We start from the raw sequence: 22,313 nt of genomic DNA on the forward strand, positions 1-22,313 counted from the left end.
CTTACTGGGGTATTCAAAGTGAAGTTCTCCTATTCAGCAAACCTTTCTATGGTAAGAAAACCATGTGACTTGCTTGCTAGTTATTGACAGTCAGCCGTCAGTCAATGTCAGAGCTGTTGAGTCACCTGCATTCCTAGTTGTTGCGGTGTGTCCCACACAGTTGGCACTAGTCGGCCCTTGTCAATGAGTTTTTGGTCGCGGAGCCTATCAGTGAGAGAAATTACTCTGATTGGCTGTTAAGATAAGCGAATAAGTGCATGAGAAGCCACTTGATGCTGTAGTATCAATGATTTCACCCATTTAATCTGGTTTCCCCTTGTCTTCACCTCTGCCTCTTCACCTCTTCACTTTTATCAGACATATTCTTGATGTGTGGCTATATTAGCAAGAGTGGTGTCAAAAAACATTGCTTTATCGTGACAATGGTTTGTATGTCCGTAGTCCAGAGTCTTATGATTTACCTTTTTTGAAGAGGAATACGGACTACCCCTACCTGATGGGATGGAAGAGGTATTTCTTCTCACGCAGGCACAGAACGTACAAGCTAGCTGTAGCCTTTGCGGTATGTCAAGTGCAGCTTTTTGGTTGGGACACAGGCGACACAACAGTCAGCTACACCACTGTTCAGAAAGCTTACATAGCGTTGCCTTTTACATAATATGCTTATATCGACATGAATTAAATAAAAATGATTATTAGCTGGCTTTCTAACAAATGACTACAACTTAACTCATTCAATTAAAATATTTATCACCATTACTATGAACTATTAAACAAAGCAGGCTTATTTTATTCAATGAACTATTAATAATTAACAACAACACTGAATAATTGTGAACTTCCAATAAATGGAAGTATGTACAAAGGTTAAGGCTGATCGTATCCTGTATTTATCTCAACAAATCCCATGAAGAGACTGAAACCACCAGTATATTCAACCAACTCGCAGCAGAATCTTTTGAAAGGATTAAATTGATGTTTTCTGTGCAAAGAAAAGTATTCAAGGCCAGAGCATCGCTTCACTCACCACAACCCGAATGATGGAGCTGCAGACATTCCCTGTGGTCATCTTTAGACTATGATTAATTATTGCATTAGCAGTCAAAGTTTGCCTCTTAGCTGTTCTATCGATTATGACTCATGTTCCGACTCAAAGGTAAAACTGATTGTCTGAGCTGCGATCAGCATTATTTGGCGTGCATTTGTATTCAGTACATGTAAGTGTGTGTGCCTGTGTGTGCGTATGTGTAATTCTGTTTTTATTTCATATGAACCATCAAAATTCAAAAGAGAGTAATTCTTTTATTTTCTAAAAGTAGCTGACGTACATGTTGTTGTTTATCCAAAAGGCACTCGCACTCCTTTCTTATTGCACAAGGTCTTAGAGAAGAACGGAAGCTTTTGGAAAGTTTGTTTGGTAGCAGCTGTACATTAGAAAAATGCCAGCGTGAAAAAGAAAAATCCCTGACCTTCATTTCCGCCCATATCTCCTGCGCTCTACACCCACAGCCACATGAGGCCCCTGACCCTGCGCTTTCTCTTAAAATCTTATCTTGCTGTTTGATAGAGGGGGATGATTTGAGACAGATGCAAGCCAGAGGGGCCATGTGCTGTCTTTTGTGTCCCATCACACCCTGTCAGATAGTTTGCCCAATATAGTTTAGAGGGAACTTGTGGATCCGCTGGAGTGTTTGTGTGCGAATGTGCAAGCATGGGAAGCAGAGGCCAAAGTGAGCACGTCTGCGGCTGTTGACTTGAGTGTGTTTGTTGTTGTTGGAAGAGATTCATTGGTTTGATTATCTTGGCAGTCCACTTGATACCTCACAGCTCTGCACTTGGCTTTCTTAGACAAGTGATGGGAAGATGGCGAGCAGTGGAGAGACTAATAAAACACAGATACCTGTAGCCGTCTTTCAGGAGTTTGAGAAAAACGGATTAAAAAACTTATAGCAGGCACTTGCCCACATGAGACACTTTGATTTTGATCGCATTTTTATGTCTTGACTGGGTCATTAAACAACCCAATCCAATCTCAGAATAAAACCACAGATAAGTTCAAACTGGACGTTTCTTTATGTTGCAACTTTCTGTTTGTTTCGGTTGCATTTTCTGTTTCTCTCTTGTCACAAAGCTGTGCTTATGCTCTGGTTAAGTTTAGCTGCAAAAAAAACTTGGCTGGGGTTAGTAAAGCATCACGGTTTGGCTTTTTCATTTGGCGCACAAAGACTTGCTGGGAACGACTGCAGGTCTCCTTGAAAAGCAGCCATTTTTTGTTTTTTATTGCAACAAAAAACGGCTGGAAATGTCTGTAGGTCATTTATCACAGGTCCTTAGACATAAGTGCGGTTTGCAGAAACTGCAAACAAAATAATCCAGTAAACTGGGCAGCAGATGCAAAATCAAAGGAGGCTTTATTCACATTCCTGTTGTCTGTTTTTGAGCCATGCAGAGGATTCTTCATCGCTCGAAATGTCTCAAGGATTTCAGATGTGAATATGTCCTTATTTTGGCATCCTGTAATTTCAATATGCTAGCAGAGTACATCATGCAGGATATAAGCGTGTTAGCGTCTGTGCATGTGTTTGTGTGACTTACCGAGCTGTGTGTAATGGAAATGTTCCATGATAACCTGTTGGACCTCATGTAGATGTCACATGTGCACGTTAGGCACACAAATGGATTACAGCAATCATGTTATGGCCACAGAGCCCATAGCAATTACATTATAGCTCACACACAGTGATTTGATTGGTGTAATGCCCTCTGTGGAGAGAGACTGGAGATACAACTGTAGCCATGAATGCAGGCTGTATATCAGGGACAGCATGGATGATGATCATATTGTAGATCTAGAGTAGTTGCTGTTGTTAACTTGAGTGGCTCATTTTTACCTCTAACAAGCCCATCCGTTAATGTGTCTTGCTGAATGATAGGAGGAGCTTTTCACAACAGGCACTACGGGCTTCAGTTCAGCTCTTGTATCCTGTTGAATAGCTCACGTTTCTGCAAAAGACACAATTTGTATGATATGTAATGCTCACTGCCATATGTGCTATTTAAGAGTGTGACAGACTGCCTGTGCTCACGAGCAGTGTTTCTGTTCTGTTTAATCTTCAGTTAAATGTCTTCCAAAATAGCAACCATACTTACAGTATGGAAGAGGATTAGGGCCACTGTAGTATATATTTTTGGGAGTTTTCTCAAAATTCAGACATTTTCCTCAGAATTCAAACTTTTTTTTCTCAAAACTCAGATTTTTTTTTCCAGAATTCGGACTTTAAACTCACAATTCAGACTTTATTTCTCTGAGATTAAAGTCAGAATTGTGAAAAAAAAAGTCAGAACTTACATTTTATTTTACAGTGGCCCTAATCCTTTTCTGAATTTACAGTATGTGTATGTCTATATTACATTATATTTGCTTTGAATTGATTAAAAAATAAAATTTCTCAAATTTTGGTCACAGAATACAAATGTCTCCGTGCTTTTTGCCTCTCGACCTCACCATTAATGCTTGAGATTATTCTGTGGTGTGATGTGTTTTTAAGACTTCTAGTGTGGGAGTGTATTTAATATAGGGAGCATGGTGACTCTGTCTGTGCATTATAACACAGTAAAATAAGTTGTAAATCCTTGCTGATGTACCTGATCATGCCTTGAGAAGCTTTTTATGTGACTGCCTATTAAAAGTCTTGACTTTAAGCTCCAACACTGTAAAGATTAATCACCAATCAGACTGAGATACTAGTGTGGTTTTTGCATAAAAAAAGAAGGAACAGAAATACTCATTTACACACACATCCAACAGCGTCACACACAAACTTCAGCTTTAAGCACACGAGCAGACCAATTTAAATTTACAGCAGGGTACTTTGGTCGCAACACTGTGTGCTCCTGTCATTTTCCTGAATGTCCCACTACCCCTGCTGGACCGAACACTGTTTGTTTGCTCTGTCACATAATTTAGCTTGCTGATGTGACGGGATTATTGGGTACATGCATACAAACGCACACACCAATACCCACGGGTGGGAAGACACTCCAAGTGCCAGGCTCCATGCTGAAGCCAGGGAGAGCAGCGAGACTTTGAGTTTGCATAATTATACCGGGGTGAATGTATGTTCACACAAAAGCTACAAAGAACACACGCAGAGGAATTAGTGTATGCGCGCTCACACACACGGACATGTGTGCATGCAAGGCCACGCACAGACGCTACTTCAGGTTATGCATGAACAAGCACTCACACACATTCTTCCACTTGCCAGAGGATAGTTATCTGCCTTCGCTATCATCTTTCCTACCTTGATGGCCCCTTGTTTACCGAGAACATTATGTGCTTGTGTGTGTGTGTGTGTGTGCATGTGTGTGTGTGTTAATGCTTTAATAATTGTTTGTGTGCAATTTGGACATCCACGTAAGTGTATATGTGATTCAAAAGGATGCTTGTTGATTTCATTTCCACTCACTGTGTTAGATGTGTGTCTGTGTGTGTGTGTGTGTGTGTGTGTGTGTGTGTGTGTGTGTGTGTGTGTGTGTGCACTTGTGTTGTTTGTCAATGAGATGTTCTTTAGGCCTGTTGATGATACGAGGCCTGTCTGGGAGAGCTCTTCGCCTCTCTTCCTCTCCTCCCCTACCTCCTCCCTCGCCTATATTAGCTCCATAAATCCTGTTCTAGGCGGATTGTTATGGTCATTGTGTGTGCTGTGAGCGATGGTTATTATCTGCCTGCTCCGCTCACACTGCTTTATGCGTCTCGTCTGCTCTCTCTCTCTCTCTCGTCGCTCTTTCTTTCTCTTACTCACACTATATCTGGCTCACTCTCGCTGCCTCTGCCCTTTGCTGTTATTCTGCATCCACGTCCACTCTCTCCCTCTCTCTCTCCCTCACTTTCCCTTATTACTCTACAATACTTCTTTTTCTCTCGCCTCGCGCTGTTATCTCTCTTTCGCTCTCCGGCTCTTACTGTTACACCGATGCAAGCACAACAATTCAATCTATAAAGCTGCTTGGAAACCTGCACTTGGCAGGTTATTGATGAAACATACTCATCAATCAGTCCACATTACAAACTGCGGCTACAGCGCATATCTCATCCCCTGTATTTGTGACGCCAAAGATTTGTCCGGTATGCCCGACTACATGATGTCAGGTATAGATAGCGGCAGTGTATACTCTCTATGCACAGGAAGTTTGGGATCAGCTGGAGTGAAAACTGTCACCTAAACATTTATGAGAGAAAGCTGCAAAAAGACATGTTTTCTTTCTCCCAATTTACCTGACATGAAAAAGTTTGTAGGAAGTGAAAACATGACTGCCACTAATTGGAAAGCTGCCCAAAACACACACAAAAAAACATGGCAAACAAGCCTTGACAAATGGCAACCTTGCTAATGATTATGTGTAAGGCTATTATATACAATGTCTTCATAACTACTCTTATGTTTTCAAAATGAAAATCTGCATCTGAGAATACAATGCTGTTCTTGTTTCTTGCTATCCATAGGGCCCAGAGCATTGTGTGAAATGCCTCCACTTCAAGGATGGTCCTAACTGTGTGGAAAAGTGTCCCGATGGCCTGCAAGGCGCCAACAGCTTCATCTTCAAGTACGCAGAGGCCAACAATGAGTGCCATCCCTGCCATTCCAACTGCACCCAGGGGTGAGTAGAGTCAGGACTGAGTGGTCAGAGGTCTCGAGCAGGACAAAGAAAGACATTTCTCTTTTCCTTTCATGACAACAGACATTCATCATCAGCCTGTCGACTAAACTTTGCTCACTTAACGTGCTTTCTTGCTAGCTAGCTATTGAGAGCCCAACATCTTACATTATATTATAACCCAACATCTTGCTAGTAAAGAGAGATAGAGAGAGAGGATAGGTACAAAGGAAGTGAGAGGAGTCAGTGAAATACCTTGCCACTCTCCATTGCTCACTAGCCACTGATCGCTCAATGTAATATTCAACAAGGGTTGGAAAGACATCATTTTGTATTTAACTCCACAGGGAGTTTATGTCACTTTCTCGTGTGTTATTTCTCCTCTCCTGAGTGACAGCCTCTAGCTCGCTTGAGCATAACAATGTTGTCTTAAATGGAAAACACCAGGCTGACACGTTGTCACAGGTATAGCTTCATAAGCAGAGCCACCTCTCAAAAAAACAAGCCGAGGGATGGAGAGAGAGGCAGAGAGGGATTGACAAAGAGGGACAGAGACGGGGAGGAAACTACTCTCCGTTACTACTAAACATTCAAAAGAGCCACCAAATTATGGAACTGTTCTTAAGTCTTTCAAACGCACATGGGAGATTTGAAACATCAACACAGGATCTTTGCTTTTCTTCACAAGACAACGTAGCTCTGCTCTGAGTCAGAACTCGCTTTACATCTCAGGTTTGCCCACAGGCATCAAGAAAGTACATGGGTTTGATAATGCTATTGTCTGGTGCTTTACCAGCCTGTGGCTTTAAAACAACAATCTACCCTTTTGATTTTACTGTAAAGCTTATAGTTGAACAGAGAAAGTAAACTTCTCGCTGTCTTTATGTGTCTTTGACACTGGACAAGGCTGGATTTGAATTTTAAATTGAATTGAAATGAACTGAAAAGAAAAGAAAGATAGAAAGAGATGGAGGTATAAGGAGAAAAAAGAAAGACTATGGTGGAATCTCAGTTGTTTGCACTGCTGCACTTTGTCAGGGAGGTATGAAAAAGATGAGGAGATACTGTGACATCACGTCTCATGCTAACACCTGCACACAGACATTATATGTTTTGACAGACAGCAATGCAGGGTGTAATGGACGGATAACAGAAATAGATAGTCTGTTACAGTATGTTAGCTTGTAGACTCAGAAATATGATCAGCAGCACACCAAATTCCATGCAGTACAATGTACAATGTGCTCCGATTCATGGAAAGAACGTCTTTACTCAAAGCACCTCAACATTAATGCATATGCTTTTTAGGACAGACTGACTACAGTATTTCTCTCAGTGTAGTTGCTGTACATTCAGCGATTGAACTTTCACCACAGGAAAATGTATAGCCAGCAACAACAATTCAAAACATATGTGCAATACTACTGAAAAAGAAAATAATTAACTTTAAGTCTAACTACATTTTTCTATTGAAATGTATTATTTTCCTTTTAGATTTTTTACTTGAAAATGGCACATTCAGTATTTCATATTTCTGACCATTTTTATTTCCTAGCGTGTAGTAAATGGTAATTAAATGTGAGGGTTTTTTTATGTATTATTACAGTAGTAATGTGTGAAGGCTGCCAAAAATGTGTGTTGTAATTCAGTATTCCTGCTTTAAAAGTGTTATTTCACTCAGCATCAGTGACCTCCAGAGTCCTGCATCACATGGGTTGCATAATCAAACTAGCAACGTCTAAAAAGGCTACTGAGGGCAAATATTCTTTGCAAAAATGTAATAACAGCATAGAGCTCTGTTTTAGTCTTCTTCATTCAGTATGAAAGCCCAGGATGTATGGACTATAGTATCATATCATGGACTGTATAAATAGTGGGCAGAGCTTCAGGGTCTGAAAAGCGATGTTTCAAATGGCCAGCAGGGACTGAATCCACTGGTTGCAAAAAGAACCTTGATTGTACGTAAGCTTATGAGAAAATGACCAAACTTCTTACTGGATTTATTACCTAAGTTAACAGTTTCCATATGAATTTATAGTCTAAATCACTATTTCAAGTCTTCTTCATTACAACAAGATGTAATATACTTATTACTGATTATCACCATAGAGCACTGTTTTATTGTCCGTTCAATATGAGAGGCCAGGATGTATGGACTTTGCAAAAAGAACTCTGATTGTATGTAAGCTTATGAGAAAATTACCCTTCTTCTCGATTTATTACCCCAGTGAACAGTTTCCTCATGAGTTTACAGTCTCAATTGCTAGTTCGAGTCTTCTTTAATACAGCATGATGCTCATTTTGTCAATTGTGGTCCCATTTATACATCAAAGCATGGTGGGTTTTAAAGCAGGGATTGGGTTCTCGGTCAGATCAAATCAGGATGTCAATCCCAGCTCGACCTTCTCATCCAAATTTGGTCCCTTTTGGCTCCAAAAAACCAAGATGGTGGCAGCCATAATACAAAACTCAAGGCTTCGAAACAGTGGTCCATAAACCAATGGGTGTCCTCAACATGGGTTTATACTTGTTCCATACCCAAATCTTGTGTAAAGTGGTTCACAAAAGATAAGATAAGATAAGATAAGATAAGATAAGATAAGATAAGATAAGATAAGATAAGATAAGATAAGATGTTCCTTTATTGATCCCCCTTGGGAGAAATTTGCAGGTAAGCCGAAGCAGGACAGAGGGAAAAAGCATAGTTTTGTTTAATAATGTCCAACATGGGTCCTTTGGAACCATTAGTTTCTGTTTTCAACCATTTGCAAACTTTAAATGTGGTTTGTTTAACTTATTTGCTCATTTTGTATTTGTTTACTTAGGTGCATTGGACCAAGACTGCAGGACTGCATTGGCTGGATGGACAGGTACAAAATTCTTTTCTACGAATTGCCTCTTTTCTCCAGTATACAAACACAACACAACAGCACACACCACATACACACACATACACTCACAGTAAGTAAACTCTCTGATTAATGGCTTGCTCCAAGGCCCAAAATCCCTGCGAGTGTCCTTAATGCCTCTCTGTGCGTGCATGCTTGTGTGTTTATGTGTGTGTGTGTGTGTGTGTGTGTGTGTGCAAGCAATTTGCCTGGTTCTTGATAAATTGATAGCGCTTTAGCTTTCACTCTGAGCCTGGGGGCGATAGTGGGGCAAAACGCCGCTAACAGTTTACAGCAAATGGATGTAATACAAGAAACAGTTTGGCATTAAGTGGAGAATTTTGGGTTGCGTTTTGGGGATGATCTAAAAAAAGGAAAACAAAGCAGGCTGAGTAGCCAACACAGCAGAACTTACTAGTGTATTTGGACAACAATGCACTCAAAAAAGATAGGGCCCAGAGGACAGGACAGGAAGCCCGGTCACCAGGATAGAATGTTGGCTGTTAACATTTTTGCAAACTACAGACATGTTCAGATTTGTACGTCTCATAGGCTACGGACTATTTCTACAAAACGTATCATATCACGTTGACATTACATGCTGTTCACCTGACCTTCATATGTGGACATGGGACAGTGAAACCACTGTAGATTTTTAGGACAGTTCGGGACAGTTTACAGCTGTATTGGTAGTGACGGAACCGTGTGTATTTAACGAGACCTCGGGACATCTCCAACCATTTCTGTAGCGACAAAAACAGTTTTTTTTAAGTTAAAACATGATGTTTTCCTAACCCTAACCAGGTGGTGTTTGTGCCTAAACCTAACCAGAGCAAAACATGAGCATTACAATTGAGCCTAAACAAACATAAAGTTTTAACTTATCTGTGGTTTTGCAGATATGTACTTCACCATCATCTAATCTGGTGACTGGGTTGGGAGAGAACATTAAACTGGAAAAATGAAAAAAAAACATTTCGATTATCTTGCAGCACTCTCAGGAGGCTGCCATGGCATCAAACAAGGGTCAAACAAACTGATAAACATTTATTTAGTACTTACTGATCAATATTCAGTTTCCTAAGGCCTTTTCTGAGGGCCACTGGATGCTGAAGATAGATACCAAAAATTCACACCCTTTGGAGAAACCATCCCTCCTGAAACAGTCTTTGGGACTCTGCCAACAGAATGAAGGGGAACCACCGCCGACGGGAGAATGTAGCTATCAGCTGACCCGGTGCACAGATCAGCCCTTATCAGATCTCCAATACAGTAGCTGTGGATAGGATATAGCAGTAGATGCTCAGCTAACCCCAGGCTTAGCTGCCTGCTCTGAAGTGTCACACATCTTGTAAATCTGTAACCTGTTGGAGGTATTGGCTTTTGAGCACGGCTGAAAGTGGCTTATCAGAAAGACATGATTACTCTAAGCCTTCAAAGGCCATCGCTCCACCTGGCATTAACATACAGCTTGTGGAGGGATTGTGTGCGTATCTGATTAAGCTGGATTAATCACTTCCTGTCAGTTATGTAGTATTTAGTCTGATGAAACTGACAAGTAATGCCTCGTCTAGCATGTTTCCTTTTGGCAGTACCTTTCCCAATTGATTCAAAAGTATCAGAGCTGCCTGTTGCCATCAATCTCTCTGTTCTGTTCCCCGATTGGCTCTTTGCACATGCATTTCTAGATTCTTGAGTAATGGTGTGGAATCATTTCATTTAATCTGGTCAAATGCATCGCTGACCACGTACAAAGGTGGCGTGTTGGGTGATCTTTAGAACTGTATGTCTTGAGTGCCTTAATAGTACGGCTAAGTTTCATCTGATCACTCAGATCAGACTCCTTTAATGTCAGTTGGAAAGAGCATGTACGTGAAGCGTGGAGATTGAATTAGCCATCTACAGTGGGTCTTAATGCTATAAGAACATTTGGTCATTCATCAAATAATTGGTACGCCTTTCTTACGGCCATTTGTTGCTTTTTCTTCCAACATTGGCAATTAATGGTCCTTTTGCTTGAGTTATTATTGAAGAGTGCAAACAAATGAACTTTATGTGAAGTATGTGATCTGAAAAGTATACTAAAATACAATATATAATATAATGTGCTTGGATTACCTCCTGATTTTATATGCTGTAACTGTCACAGTTCAAAATAGGACCCAAATGCAGACACAGAGGCAGGCAGGTTGAAAACAAAAAGCCAGCTTTAATAAGCGGATGTCAAATGTGAAATCCAAAATCCAAAAAGCAAGTTACAAAAGGCAGGCAAAAAAAAGTCCAAGGGGAAAAAAATAAAGTGAAATACAAAACTGAGGACAAACCAGAAAACCATGAGAAACAAATCAGGATCACAAGGAACACACAAGGACCGGGGATCAGGCACAGGAGCACAGGAGATGCGTGCATGGAAACGAACCAACAAAGAGTGATGGAACAACTCAGGCTAAAATACAAACTATAATAATGAGGGAATGTGGTGCAGGTGCACAGACACTGGGAACAGGGCTGTGCTAACAAGGCTGATGTGAGACAGGTGTTGGGACAAATTCAGGCTGGGGAGGAGCACAGGAACACAGGAGGGAAACAGAACACCGGGAACACAGGTGAGCAGGACGTACAACTACAAGCGCGCTTTTCAAACAAAAGACAGTTAGCTTAGCTTAGCCTAAAGACTGGAAACAGGGAAACTGCTGGCCTGGCTTTGACCAAAATTAAAAGAAATTCCCTCACAGCACCTCTAAACATTTATTTGTTTAATCGTACAATGAAAGAAAGTGTAAAAAAACAACAACTTGATTTAGGAAAGAATTAAACGTGTTAATTTGTCGGCTTTAGACTGCTAAGCTAACCTTCTCCTGGCTCTAGATTCGTATTTAATAGACAGATATGAGAGTGGTACTGATCTTCTCTTCTAACTCACCGCGTGACAATCAAGAAGCATATTTTGAACTATTCCTACAAAGAATTGTGACCATGATATATATTCAGCAGGACATTTCACAGTTGACACGCTACCACAAACAAATCTGACAATTTTATTTCCCACTTTGTCTTATTAGTTATCGGTACTGACATATCTGCACTAAGAATATATTGGCCAATATGTCCACCTGGCAGATTTGTAGGTCAGATTCTAGTTCTCACCAGAACTTTGCCATCGCACATTATATATCCCCAAAATAGTGATTTTTTTCTCTCTGCAATCAAAGAGAGAGATGTGGGGGAGTTCTTCACTTCCCATGAAACTGGCTGCCTGTGATAACATTTATGGGGTGTAACCTTGCAGACTGTGATATACAGTCCTGAATAAAATGCTTTTTTTACTGAGTTTGGACAGAGTCTCAGTATGCCTTGACCAAATTAAGTTCCTCCAATTACAGCAAAAAAAAAAACGGGAGGTCATCTGGTATCCTGGATAGCCAACTCTTCTTACTTATTTCTGCAGCCACTCTGAGGAGAGTTCGGGGAGCACATCAGGAAAAGTATTGAGAGGCTTGATTTCAAATGACAGCGGCGGTGTGGTGCTGAGAATTCACTTTGATGGTTATTTCCATGTTTTTGATCTCAGCCACGATTTTAATGAGACGGATATTTGTTACCAGATGAAGCTTAGCGAAAAAATGTACAAATCACTGAAGGTGAAGGAGGTTTTTTAAGGATCACCCACATAAGCCTGAACTTTAGAAACATGTTTTTTTGTGTCTGTTTATTTTCTTGCCTGTTTTTTGATGTGTGTACACAGGGGTATAAACATAATGCCAACTTTTTTCTTTTTCTGTCCTCATCATCTCTACTTCTACTCAACTCAACCCTCTGTCACCACCTCTGTCCTACCAGTGATTACATGATGCCTTTTCAAAGCCTGTATCCTCCTCTGTCTTAATCAACTACTTATTTTTATTCATCTCTCCCTCCAGAACCCCTTTGATTGCAGCAGGGGTGATCGGCGGCCTCTTCATGGTGGTGATCATGGTGCTGAGCGTGGCAGTGTCTGTGCGGCGGAAGAACATTAAGAAAAAGAGAGCCCTCCGTCGTTTCCTGGAGACAGAGGTGAGCGGGGTAGTAGATGAAAAACATATTACGAGGAGGGAGGAGTTGCTGCCTGTGGCACGGGCAGATAAAGTGTCCGGGGACTGTGCATGACTGAGAATCAGAGGACATTGGTGACATTTGCATGGCACTTTTTGTACTTTAGCCTACGTAAGTCCAGATTTGACCTATGCAGCTCTCATAAACAAGAAAAAAGCAATAAAATCAGGGAAGGATTACTTAAAATGAAAAACATTTCTGCTGACAGAACAGCAAACTTTCTCTTGACATTTTTTTTCAAGTATCTAGTCTCAAAGAACAACCACAGCTGGCAGGCAGGTTCACACCCACAACCTTCTCGCTGTGAGGCAATAACTGAATCCTGTTGCAGTTTTCTTGAAATAACACTTTATACAGTGGAGTTACTTATTTGAATCTTAATGTATTATATTGTGCTTAAGATAAGTAATCCTGACTAAAATAAATGTACTGGCAGGACTTCTAAAATCAGATTGGCTTGCTAAAAGAAATTATTTTATCACAGGCAAATGCATTTCTTTTCACTTTATTACACTGTCAGAAAAGAACATTTATGTTTGTACCTTTAGGGGTACATCGGGGCAGTACCCTCTAAGGTACAGCTGTTGTAACCTTAACATCGGGTACTTATTTGTACCTTAAAGAGTCCAGTCTTGTACCTCTGGTGGCAACTTCATTTAAGAGGACACACATTTACCTTTAAAAAATGGAACATACATATAGTACATATATGTACCTTTTACTGTTTAATAACTTTTTTAGCCCTTAAACATAGTTACCTTGAGTTTGAATATTTAGCCCTAGGGGCTACATTAGTGTATACTGTACCTTGGGAGACAAAATGGACTCCTATTGTACCCCCATTTCTGACAGTATATTGAGGACTCATATCCAGAGGCTGCATATGGACACAAGAAATGAGGCATAAACAACTTAAAGGCCATTGGTAGGTGGTCGAGGTGAAAATTAAAATGTTAAACCTGTGTAAGTAGGAAGTGTGGCAGAACTATCTGTGAAAGATTCAACACATAATCATTAGGACGAATATTGTATCAATTTTAAGAAGAAGACAAAATCAAAATATACGCTGAAAAAATCCCACTTCCAAAATAAGTAAGAAAAAGTAGTAGAGTACAAGATGTTTCTTGCTTGTAATAAGTAAAAGATAATAACAGTCTACCAACAGAACAAGTGAACATTGCCTAAAAACAATTCCCTCTATCTTACTTTCTAGACAATTTTGTCTGACAATAAGTGTAATGAGATATTTTGACTAGAATTAGACAAATGTACTTAGCAAGAGTTCTACATTTGCAAAAACCCGAGGACGTTTTTCTGAAATGTCTGTGCTGTTAGGTCGTACATACTGTACAACATGAGAGAAACTGGGACAGAAAAAGAGAGTGAGACTTTGTGTCTCCAGATGGGGACTGTGGAGGAGGAGAGTGTGTCAGAAGCTCTGAGGCTCAGGTGTTGACTTTGTCATAGCATAGTGGAGAGGACACTTGTGTTCGGTATAGGTAAGGGACCGCGCCATTAAAAGAGGAGAAAGCAATCTTCCTTTGTGTTAAAATGAGAAGAGTACATCATCTAATGCACTCATTGTGCTGTGGTGAGAATTCGGTCTTGTTTCACTGCTTTCTCTCTCTTCAGAGCACACAAGTATCAGTCAAGTGTAGCTGCTGATAGCTTCTATAATGACCAAATAGCACTGATATGGCTTATTATTACACTCATATATTTCGATACGGCTGACACTTATGCCGTTGCTGAGTCTTGAAAATTCTACTTTTTTTTGTTTTGGTTAAACACATGCATTCCGACACAATTACCTATTCTAGTGGTAACCCAAAATAAAATTATGAACCTGGAAAAGAGCATAACATGTCTCCTTTAACTTTTTAACCAATTCTGTGATGTCTAAACAATCTAAACCATATTAGTACATTCATACTTCCTCATCATTCTGTTGTCCCTGGCATGAGATGTGTCTCAGCTGCAGTAAAATAAAAAAAAACAAAAAGTTTTGGTTCTCTTGGTTGGGTTTCAGCACTGGCTTGTAGAGTGAGACGTTGGACAGCTCCAATATGCTGCTACACAGCCTCAGCATCTTCAGCACCAGTAATGCTGGACAGCGCCCTGCACGCTGGAATGGCATCCAGTAGTGTGTATGTGTGCGTATGGACGAGACATCTGTATTGTGTGCGTGTGTGATTGTGTGTGTGCGTGTGTGTGTGTGTGTGTGTGTGTGTGTGTGTGGCCCCCGCCCTTCTTGTTTCCACCCTGCAGAAGCTGATTTGTTATTCCATTTAAATGAAGAATGGCTATTTTTTTTTAATCAAATGGTAACCATGAGCCAGAGGACAGAAGCTGCCGACCACAGCCAGCCTGATTTACACTCTCGCTCTGTGTTTCCTTCTCCTTGCCCACACTCCCCTCCCTCCCTCCTCTCTAATCTTCCACTCTTTGCCTAATTCTCCTTATATTGCTCCCTCCCTTCTGCTTCTGCATCCTCTGACTAATTCAGCCGCTCGCTCCTCCATCGCTGTCTTGTTGCTGTTGTTGTTCCTGCCACAGTTCCTCTCCCACTCCACGTCTGCCTCCGTCCCTCCCCTCATATAATGTTTCCCCCTCGCTCGCTGTTAAATCTGTTCGTTCCTCCACTTGAGCAGTAATGAGACAACAAAAGTGTCATCTCCTTCTCAGGCTCCACAATTATCCACCTCCCCCACCTCTTTCTTTCGCTCTTCGTCCACCTTCCTCCATCTCCCTCGTCTGTTCACGCATTACATTTCTCTCTTGTGTTATTGAAATGGTAGCGGCACATCGGTGTTTGGAGAAAAAGTCATTCTCGCCTGAAGTACTGGGCAGTTTCTAATTAAGAATATGTATTTGGGAGCAAAATGTGTGATGAGATTAACAAAAATTGCGAAATTAATGAGGTATAGTAAATGTTGCAATGGAATTTCACAATTTTATTTTTAGAAAAAACTCATTTCATTTAACTCCAACGCAATTGTTGATCAATTATGATGAAAGCTGCGTTTCACAGCAGGAATTCCTGGAAATTAGGTCACAGTTTTTAGCAACAACCTTTTTCTGCCACTGATTGAAGAGACAGGCTTGCACGTAGTGAATATTAGCAATGGTCTTAAATGTTCGTTTTCACTTAACTGAGGTATGTTAGGTGGAAACATCACCTGTAAAAGTGGTTATTAGATTTACCTGGACATGTGTATACACCTGAACAATGAAGTGTTTAGTGTTCCCATGACTCTCCGAAAGTTAAATGGCAGTTAAATCAGGGTTGATTAGTAATGGATAGCATGAAATTGTGATTACATAATCAGATTACAGAACATTAACTTTTAATCAGCCCATGTTACATTTGAATAAATGGGTAACTACCATCGTCAGCTGGTAACATTTCCACTTTGTGAGCCTGTGTGTGTGTATCATTATGACAACATGTGGTCCTGGTGACACCTATTATAGTGTGAACTAAAACTTTGAAACAGGTGTTTACCTGTCTGTCTGTCTGTGTGTCTGTCTGTCTATCTGTCTGGATAACGTCAAGAAATTTGCTAAATATATTTAATTAATTTCACAGGGAACAATGCATTGATCTTGATTAAACAAATCCAGCATATTTACATGGCTGGTATCTATGAAAGAACACAATTTGATGCAGATCCTATGATAAAAAATATGTTATTCTTCCACAACAATGGATATTATGATTCCATCTGCATTGTTTTGTTGTCCTTGTGGTATGCTGTTACAGATCTGGTGATCTTAAATCATGGTGAAGCAGTTATGAGTGGTGTAACATGTAGTGATAGAGGTCTTTCTCCATGGAACTCCATTTTCTAGTATTAGAGGCAATGTTTGATTTTGAAGTCACCCAAAAGTATTCTGATTAGATTTCATTTTCTCTAATCCGATGGATTATGTTACAAATTACAAAAAATACCATGCAATTTGTACTCAGTAATTGACTTCATTTTTAAGTAATCTGACCAAACCTGTCTCAGTATTTTCCCTATGATAAATCATGACTTGTTGGTGGAAAGGATTATACGACTGTGTATCTAGTAAAAAGGACTTCGTGAAGAAAGAGTGTATCTCATTGCACGGAGCTTGTGCTCTACCTACTGATTAAATGTTTTTGTTTTTTTCTCACTCAATGTGTTTTTAGCTTGTGGAACCTCTAACACCAAGTGGAACAGCACCCAACCAGGCCCAGCTTCGCATCCTGAAAGAGACAGAACTCAAAAGGGTCAAGATCCTCGGCTCTGGGGCCTTCGGGACTGTTTACAAGGTAACACGCACACAAAAATAAACATATTTCAGTTTGTTCAGGGCCAGATGAATTATTGTACTCCTAAATTTGAGATCATGATGTGAGATCTTGGAGAAAAAAAGAAGACGACAAGGGAGACATATTGCAGGATCATTAATGACAGGAAATGAGATGGAAGGCTGGAGGCGGGGGATGAAAAGAATAAGTAATAGCAGACACTGAGACCCCTGGGGTTACAGTGAAATAAGAGGGAGCTGAGGTCACCACCAGTGTGATGATTGGTTGAGAAGAGGTGGAGAACGACACAGCTGGAATTGGAAAAGAACAGACTCTCTCTCTCTCTAACTGAAATCATCATTTGTCACTTTGTAGATCCATCCACTCACATTATTGCACATTTCTGGGTCAGAGGTGTGGTAGCAGGAGCCCAGCTGTCCTTTTTCAAAGCAACATTCTGCACTTTTCTCTGGGGAATGTCCAAGAACCTCTAGGCATGTAAGAATCCATTCAGAGCCTCATGGCCCGAGGACACAGACAGTTTTCCTTGGTGGCTGGAAGACATTAGAGAGGCATCTAAATCTCTTCCACTGCATCATCTTGGGGATGAGTTACAGTTTGTTGCTGCTGAGAACAGTCAGTCAGCCGAATCACTTCAGCTGCTTCATTGCATGATGTTATTATTTCAGGCACAACTCAGAGGTCATGCCAAATGTTGAGAGTGAGCATTTAGATCGACTTGTAAATAGAGTGTTTTGCTTTGCGGCTTTATTCTCCAAAATACCTCTAATTAAATTCTCTTATTGAGGCTGTTCTCATCAGAAAAAACGACCGTAAAGGTAAAAAATGAAAGCAGCTCGTTACGACCCATATGGACATTTGTTGTTAGGCGGTGACCTCTAGTGGCTGTAGTAATTATTACAGCTACAAAGGAGGAAGTGAGGTGAAGTAGTATAAAGAGTGAGAAGTCCGTAGAGGTACTAGGTTGGGGATGGATGGTCGGGTTAAAAAAGCAGGACTTTCAATCAGGAGACCACTGTTTGTGTCCAGAATGAAACCAGAAGTCAACTTATTTTCTTTTTAACTTTGTAATGTAATGAAGAGACGTCACAAACATAATGTATCTTTAGTGACTAGAACATTGTGATTTTCACCTAAACCACAATGTTTTCTGGAACCTAACAAAGTAGTTTTCTTGGCTAAACCTAACCAAAACGCCACCGTACAACTTAGGTCCAGCATGTATATTGCTGTTATGCTGGTCATGTGGTCATGATGTTTTGAAATATATCCTTTTGGGAGACACTGACAACTGGCACGCTGCAGAATGTTTTTCACCACTAGTTGGGCCATGGAGCAAAGTTCCTGTTTGTACAAGTGCACAATGACATAGGCACACAAACACGCAAATATAATGAATGCAAGCCTGAAGAAGACGTTGAAGAGGCCAGGTCTGTTAAATGCAAGAGGGTGGTATGATGTCCCTTGTTTTCCTCGCATTTGTCAAAAGTTATGTTATGACCATTTAATGATGAATGAAACACAGCTTTTACGCCTGAAAAACTCACAGATGGGTTTTGGAGAAAAACAGAATGTGACATATGTTTGATTAGTTCGCAGGGCAGCTTTAACCAGTAATCAGTCTTTTTTCGCCATCATTTGTTGGACCCTAGGACTGAGCCCCTAGGGCGTTTGCACACCCCTCGCACAGCTGAATTAACCTGGAAGAGAACGATGCTCAGACTGGGAGTTGTTGACCCGCATGTCATGGAATCCAACACAGTCTGGTTTACATTGGACGGTGTATTTTTGGAAATCTAAATATATTTAGCATTCACAGGGTTGATTAAAAAGGAGAAAAGCCTGTTTTTAGACATTTAGAAAGGGCTCATAAAACACAGCAGTCTCCTTCTGGGGCGATCAGTAACAACATGTCATCTTGTGTTGTATTTTTAACTGTTTAGCACAATGAGTTTAATTTGGATAGAACATAGTGGTGAGATGCATTATTCACTCAAAGCAATGTAACAATCAGCTACAGAAATATTGCTCAAATATTGAGGTGTTTACAAAAGACTTTGTCAGAGAAAAAAACAATAATTCATTCCGCTGAGTAATAACCATCCATACAAGATCAGATAGAAAGACAGTCTTTCAAAATGAGGCCTCACATTGAAATTACAGCTGATGTCACTGGAGATGTGTAGCGATGTCAGGGCAGAATAATGGTGCGACATGTTTGGAACAAGAAAAGTTGAGAGGCACTCCATTTCACACCTGTTTTAAATGCTTTGACCACTTTGGCAGCTGCTAAATCACTTTAATCCCATCTGAAATTAGACACTTCAAAATGATTAAATACTTTTGCCCAAGTCTTTTTGAAGGACAAAATAACCTTTAATCATTAAGCATGCAGAACACTGGAAGAATGAGAATATGGAAGATGGTGATTAAGAAAGCTGACAAAATTGAATTTGGGGTGGAAAATCCTCAATTTATTAATTGATATTCCTCCTGTTCAAACCTTTAACGTCCTTCTTTTATTTACTTTTTGGGAGTTTTGTGACTTTCCATTTAGTGTAATGACTCATCATCTGTTTGTTTGTGTGTGTGTTTCTTTAGGGTATTTGGGTCCCAGAGGGTGAAACGGTGAAGATTCCTGTCGCCATTAAAATCCTAAATGAGGCCACAGGACCCAAGGCTAATGTGGAGTTCATGGACGTGAGTATCCTGAAAACTGGAAAGTAAAACAAAGAAAAACAATAAATTCCAATATGTTATTGTTTTTCTGATGGTAGTTTATAGTTTAGTCTCAGCATTTACAGAAATTAGCTACCTTTTTGTGATATACAGTATGTTGTTATTTGGAAGTATTTAGAGCTGTGTTTGGTTACATCAGTATAGCAGATACAACATATACCTATCATGAGATTGTTGCTATGGTGACACAACGTCAAATTTGGGGATATGACCAACATAGAAGTAGCCACCAGAAGAAATAAAAGATTCCTCATCACTTTTTAAAAGAAGAGACAACTTACAGGCTGTTGGAAACTAAGTTGAGACCCTCAAGACACCAGAATGGAAACCATCAGGGGCCCCTAGGACCCCTCTATACACCCACGTACACACACACCATGCCACGGGCTCCCAGCACAGTGCAGAAGGCCCCATTTATAAAACATTCACAGCTCGGCTCATTTCAAAAGGAAAAGTGAAAAAAAAAAAAAAAAAATCAAAATTATTACCCTATGATGATGCAATGCAGATGAAATAAGCCCCATCAACTCGCGTACACATCCAGACGCGGGCACGCACACACATTGAAAGCGACCCAATTGCACTCATGTTTTGCACTTAGTTTGACAGTCTAAGAGGAAGAGTTTTGGAGTGTTAGCATTTCTATTTTTATCAGGACATCTTTGATGAATCTCCTACGTGTGTTTAATTTAATGCCTCATTTGCTTTTAGGGTTTGTCTCACAATCAGAGCACCAGATAAAGGGGGACAAAAGAGGTGATACAGTGGATATGAAAACACTGTATATAGAGGGATGGAGTTGTTTATTTTTAAGCAAATACATATTCATGTACCAGCAAACATACATGCAAAAAACTGCAATTGCATACCGTATATGAATGTCTCCCTGTGAGTGCATATCATGACACAAAGCCACCTACATATTCCAGTGATACCTAAGTTCATATTCATCCAGTTCCCTTCATGTTTCCACAGTTATTGACTGCTGAGCAGTTGGGGGCTCAGCTTCTGCTCGAAGGGAACATCAGTGGTAGTTACACTGGGAAAAAGAGTGCCATTCATTTACTTTAACCATCCATATTTTCCCAGTTGGAGTGGGATATCTGACTGCTGACCTTCTGGCCGCAGGCCACACTCAGCTGCCACCGACTGTTTGAAGAATGTCACCGAGGATTGATTGTCCTTTAGCATGTGTGTGTGAGTGTGTGCACGCGCGCGTGAGACTGCTTTATTTAAACAGCAATGGGACAAAATCTTGGGCCCACCAACAACATGCCAATGCCACCTCACTGCTGCCGATGCCAAACAAGAGCCTAGAGTGTCACACAGAGCTAGATCGTCATGCATGTACGTGTTTGCAAGTGTGTGTTTGTGTGTGTGCATGTAATCGTAATAGTGGCTACAGTCAGGGAGGGCACGCTACAGTACGCATTCCTTTTGAAAGCCAAACTCCTGCTCAAGGCTTGTTTCCACTAAAGCAGGATAAACCCTTGTGGCCTGTCCTTGGAAACTGCATTCAGCAACTCTGTTTTCCCCTGTGCATGAAGGAGATTATGTTCTGTTCTTTTCATTAATGTTTTGCTCAGTAATTATGAGTATGAAACAGACGAGAGCATTCCCAAAGATATACACTTTAACTATACAATACATAAACTAATACGATACATACTGTAAACTGTGACATTAAACCTTATTTATTAAGCACTTCTTGAGACAGTTACAAATTTAAAAAAGTGTTTGAAAACCACAAACAAATTCAGTCAATGTGTGTTGGTTCACCTTTTTCATGTACTGAACTGAAAACATCACAGGCAATTTAGGTTTGTTAAAGCAGCAGATAACACTGGTGCACACTTAATTTCATTTTAAATTCATAGAGAATTACTGAAGTGACAATTTTAAATAAAAATCCTGTTTCATTATGATTTCATTTGGTTGTAATTTTGTTAGACGGCAAAATGAGAAATTGCAAGAGGGAGGCTGAAAACTCTCTCAAGAAACTGTATGAAAAGCACAACATGAGCAAGGCCTTTTGTGTTTTCATAAAGATCTACCTCTTTCCCACTGGCTTTTTCTTCAAGCATTTATTGGATATGTAAAAAGATGATTAATGAACAGACAGAATAAGATTTGGTCAAATCGGAATGCTGCTAATTAAAAGTGCTAATCAGTCCATATATGGTTACTCATGTTTTTAAAGTGTTGCACATTAACAAAGCAACGGCACATGAATGCACATGAACACACCAAAGTCAGGAGAACAACTTCCCAAATCGGGAAATGGAATCATCCGAGGAGCACATGAATGGATTATTTCAGCTCTCTATGTAGACACACAGTGCTGGAGCTCTGGAAAAATCTATTAAAATGCCAGTTCCCAAAAAAGCCTTGTCCTCAAGGAAATAATGACTACAGGCCAGTGGCTCTAACTTGTAAGTCCTGTTGCATATGCGAGACTGCTTTTTATTGATTTCAATTCAGCTTTTATTTCTATTCTTCCACATACACAGCTTTAAACATGGTAAAGTTATAGCTGATCCTTTTCAGTTTAAAAGGTATCACTCTTTTCTTTCAAATCGGCCACAACTAGTAAAATTTCACTCAGCACTTTCTGATATAGTAGTAGGTAGTACAGG

At 40.2% G+C, this 22,313-nt stretch overlaps 1 protein-coding gene across 1 annotated transcript in view; it reads left to right on the forward strand.

Annotated features, from left to right (window-relative positions):
* LOC141001985 (receptor tyrosine-protein kinase erbB-4-like) overlaps positions 1 to 22,313 on the forward strand; it is a 182,374-nt gene that overhangs the window by 103,981 nt on the left and 56,080 nt on the right. The window contains exons 15-19 of the mRNA XM_073473150.1: positions 5,507 to 5,661; positions 8,484 to 8,528; positions 12,467 to 12,599; positions 16,816 to 16,938; positions 19,540 to 19,638. Of these exons, the coding sequence (XP_073329251.1) occupies positions 5,507 to 5,661; positions 8,484 to 8,528; positions 12,467 to 12,599; positions 16,816 to 16,938; positions 19,540 to 19,638 (555 nt within the window). The remainder of the gene's footprint in view (positions 1 to 5,506; positions 5,662 to 8,483; positions 8,529 to 12,466; positions 12,600 to 16,815; positions 16,939 to 19,539; positions 19,639 to 22,313) is intronic.

Source organism: Pagrus major, chromosome 9 (genome assembly GCF_040436345.1).
Source record: "Pagrus major chromosome 9, Pma_NU_1.0".
Lineage (NCBI taxonomy): Eukaryota > Metazoa > Chordata > Actinopteri > Spariformes > Sparidae > Pagrus > Pagrus major.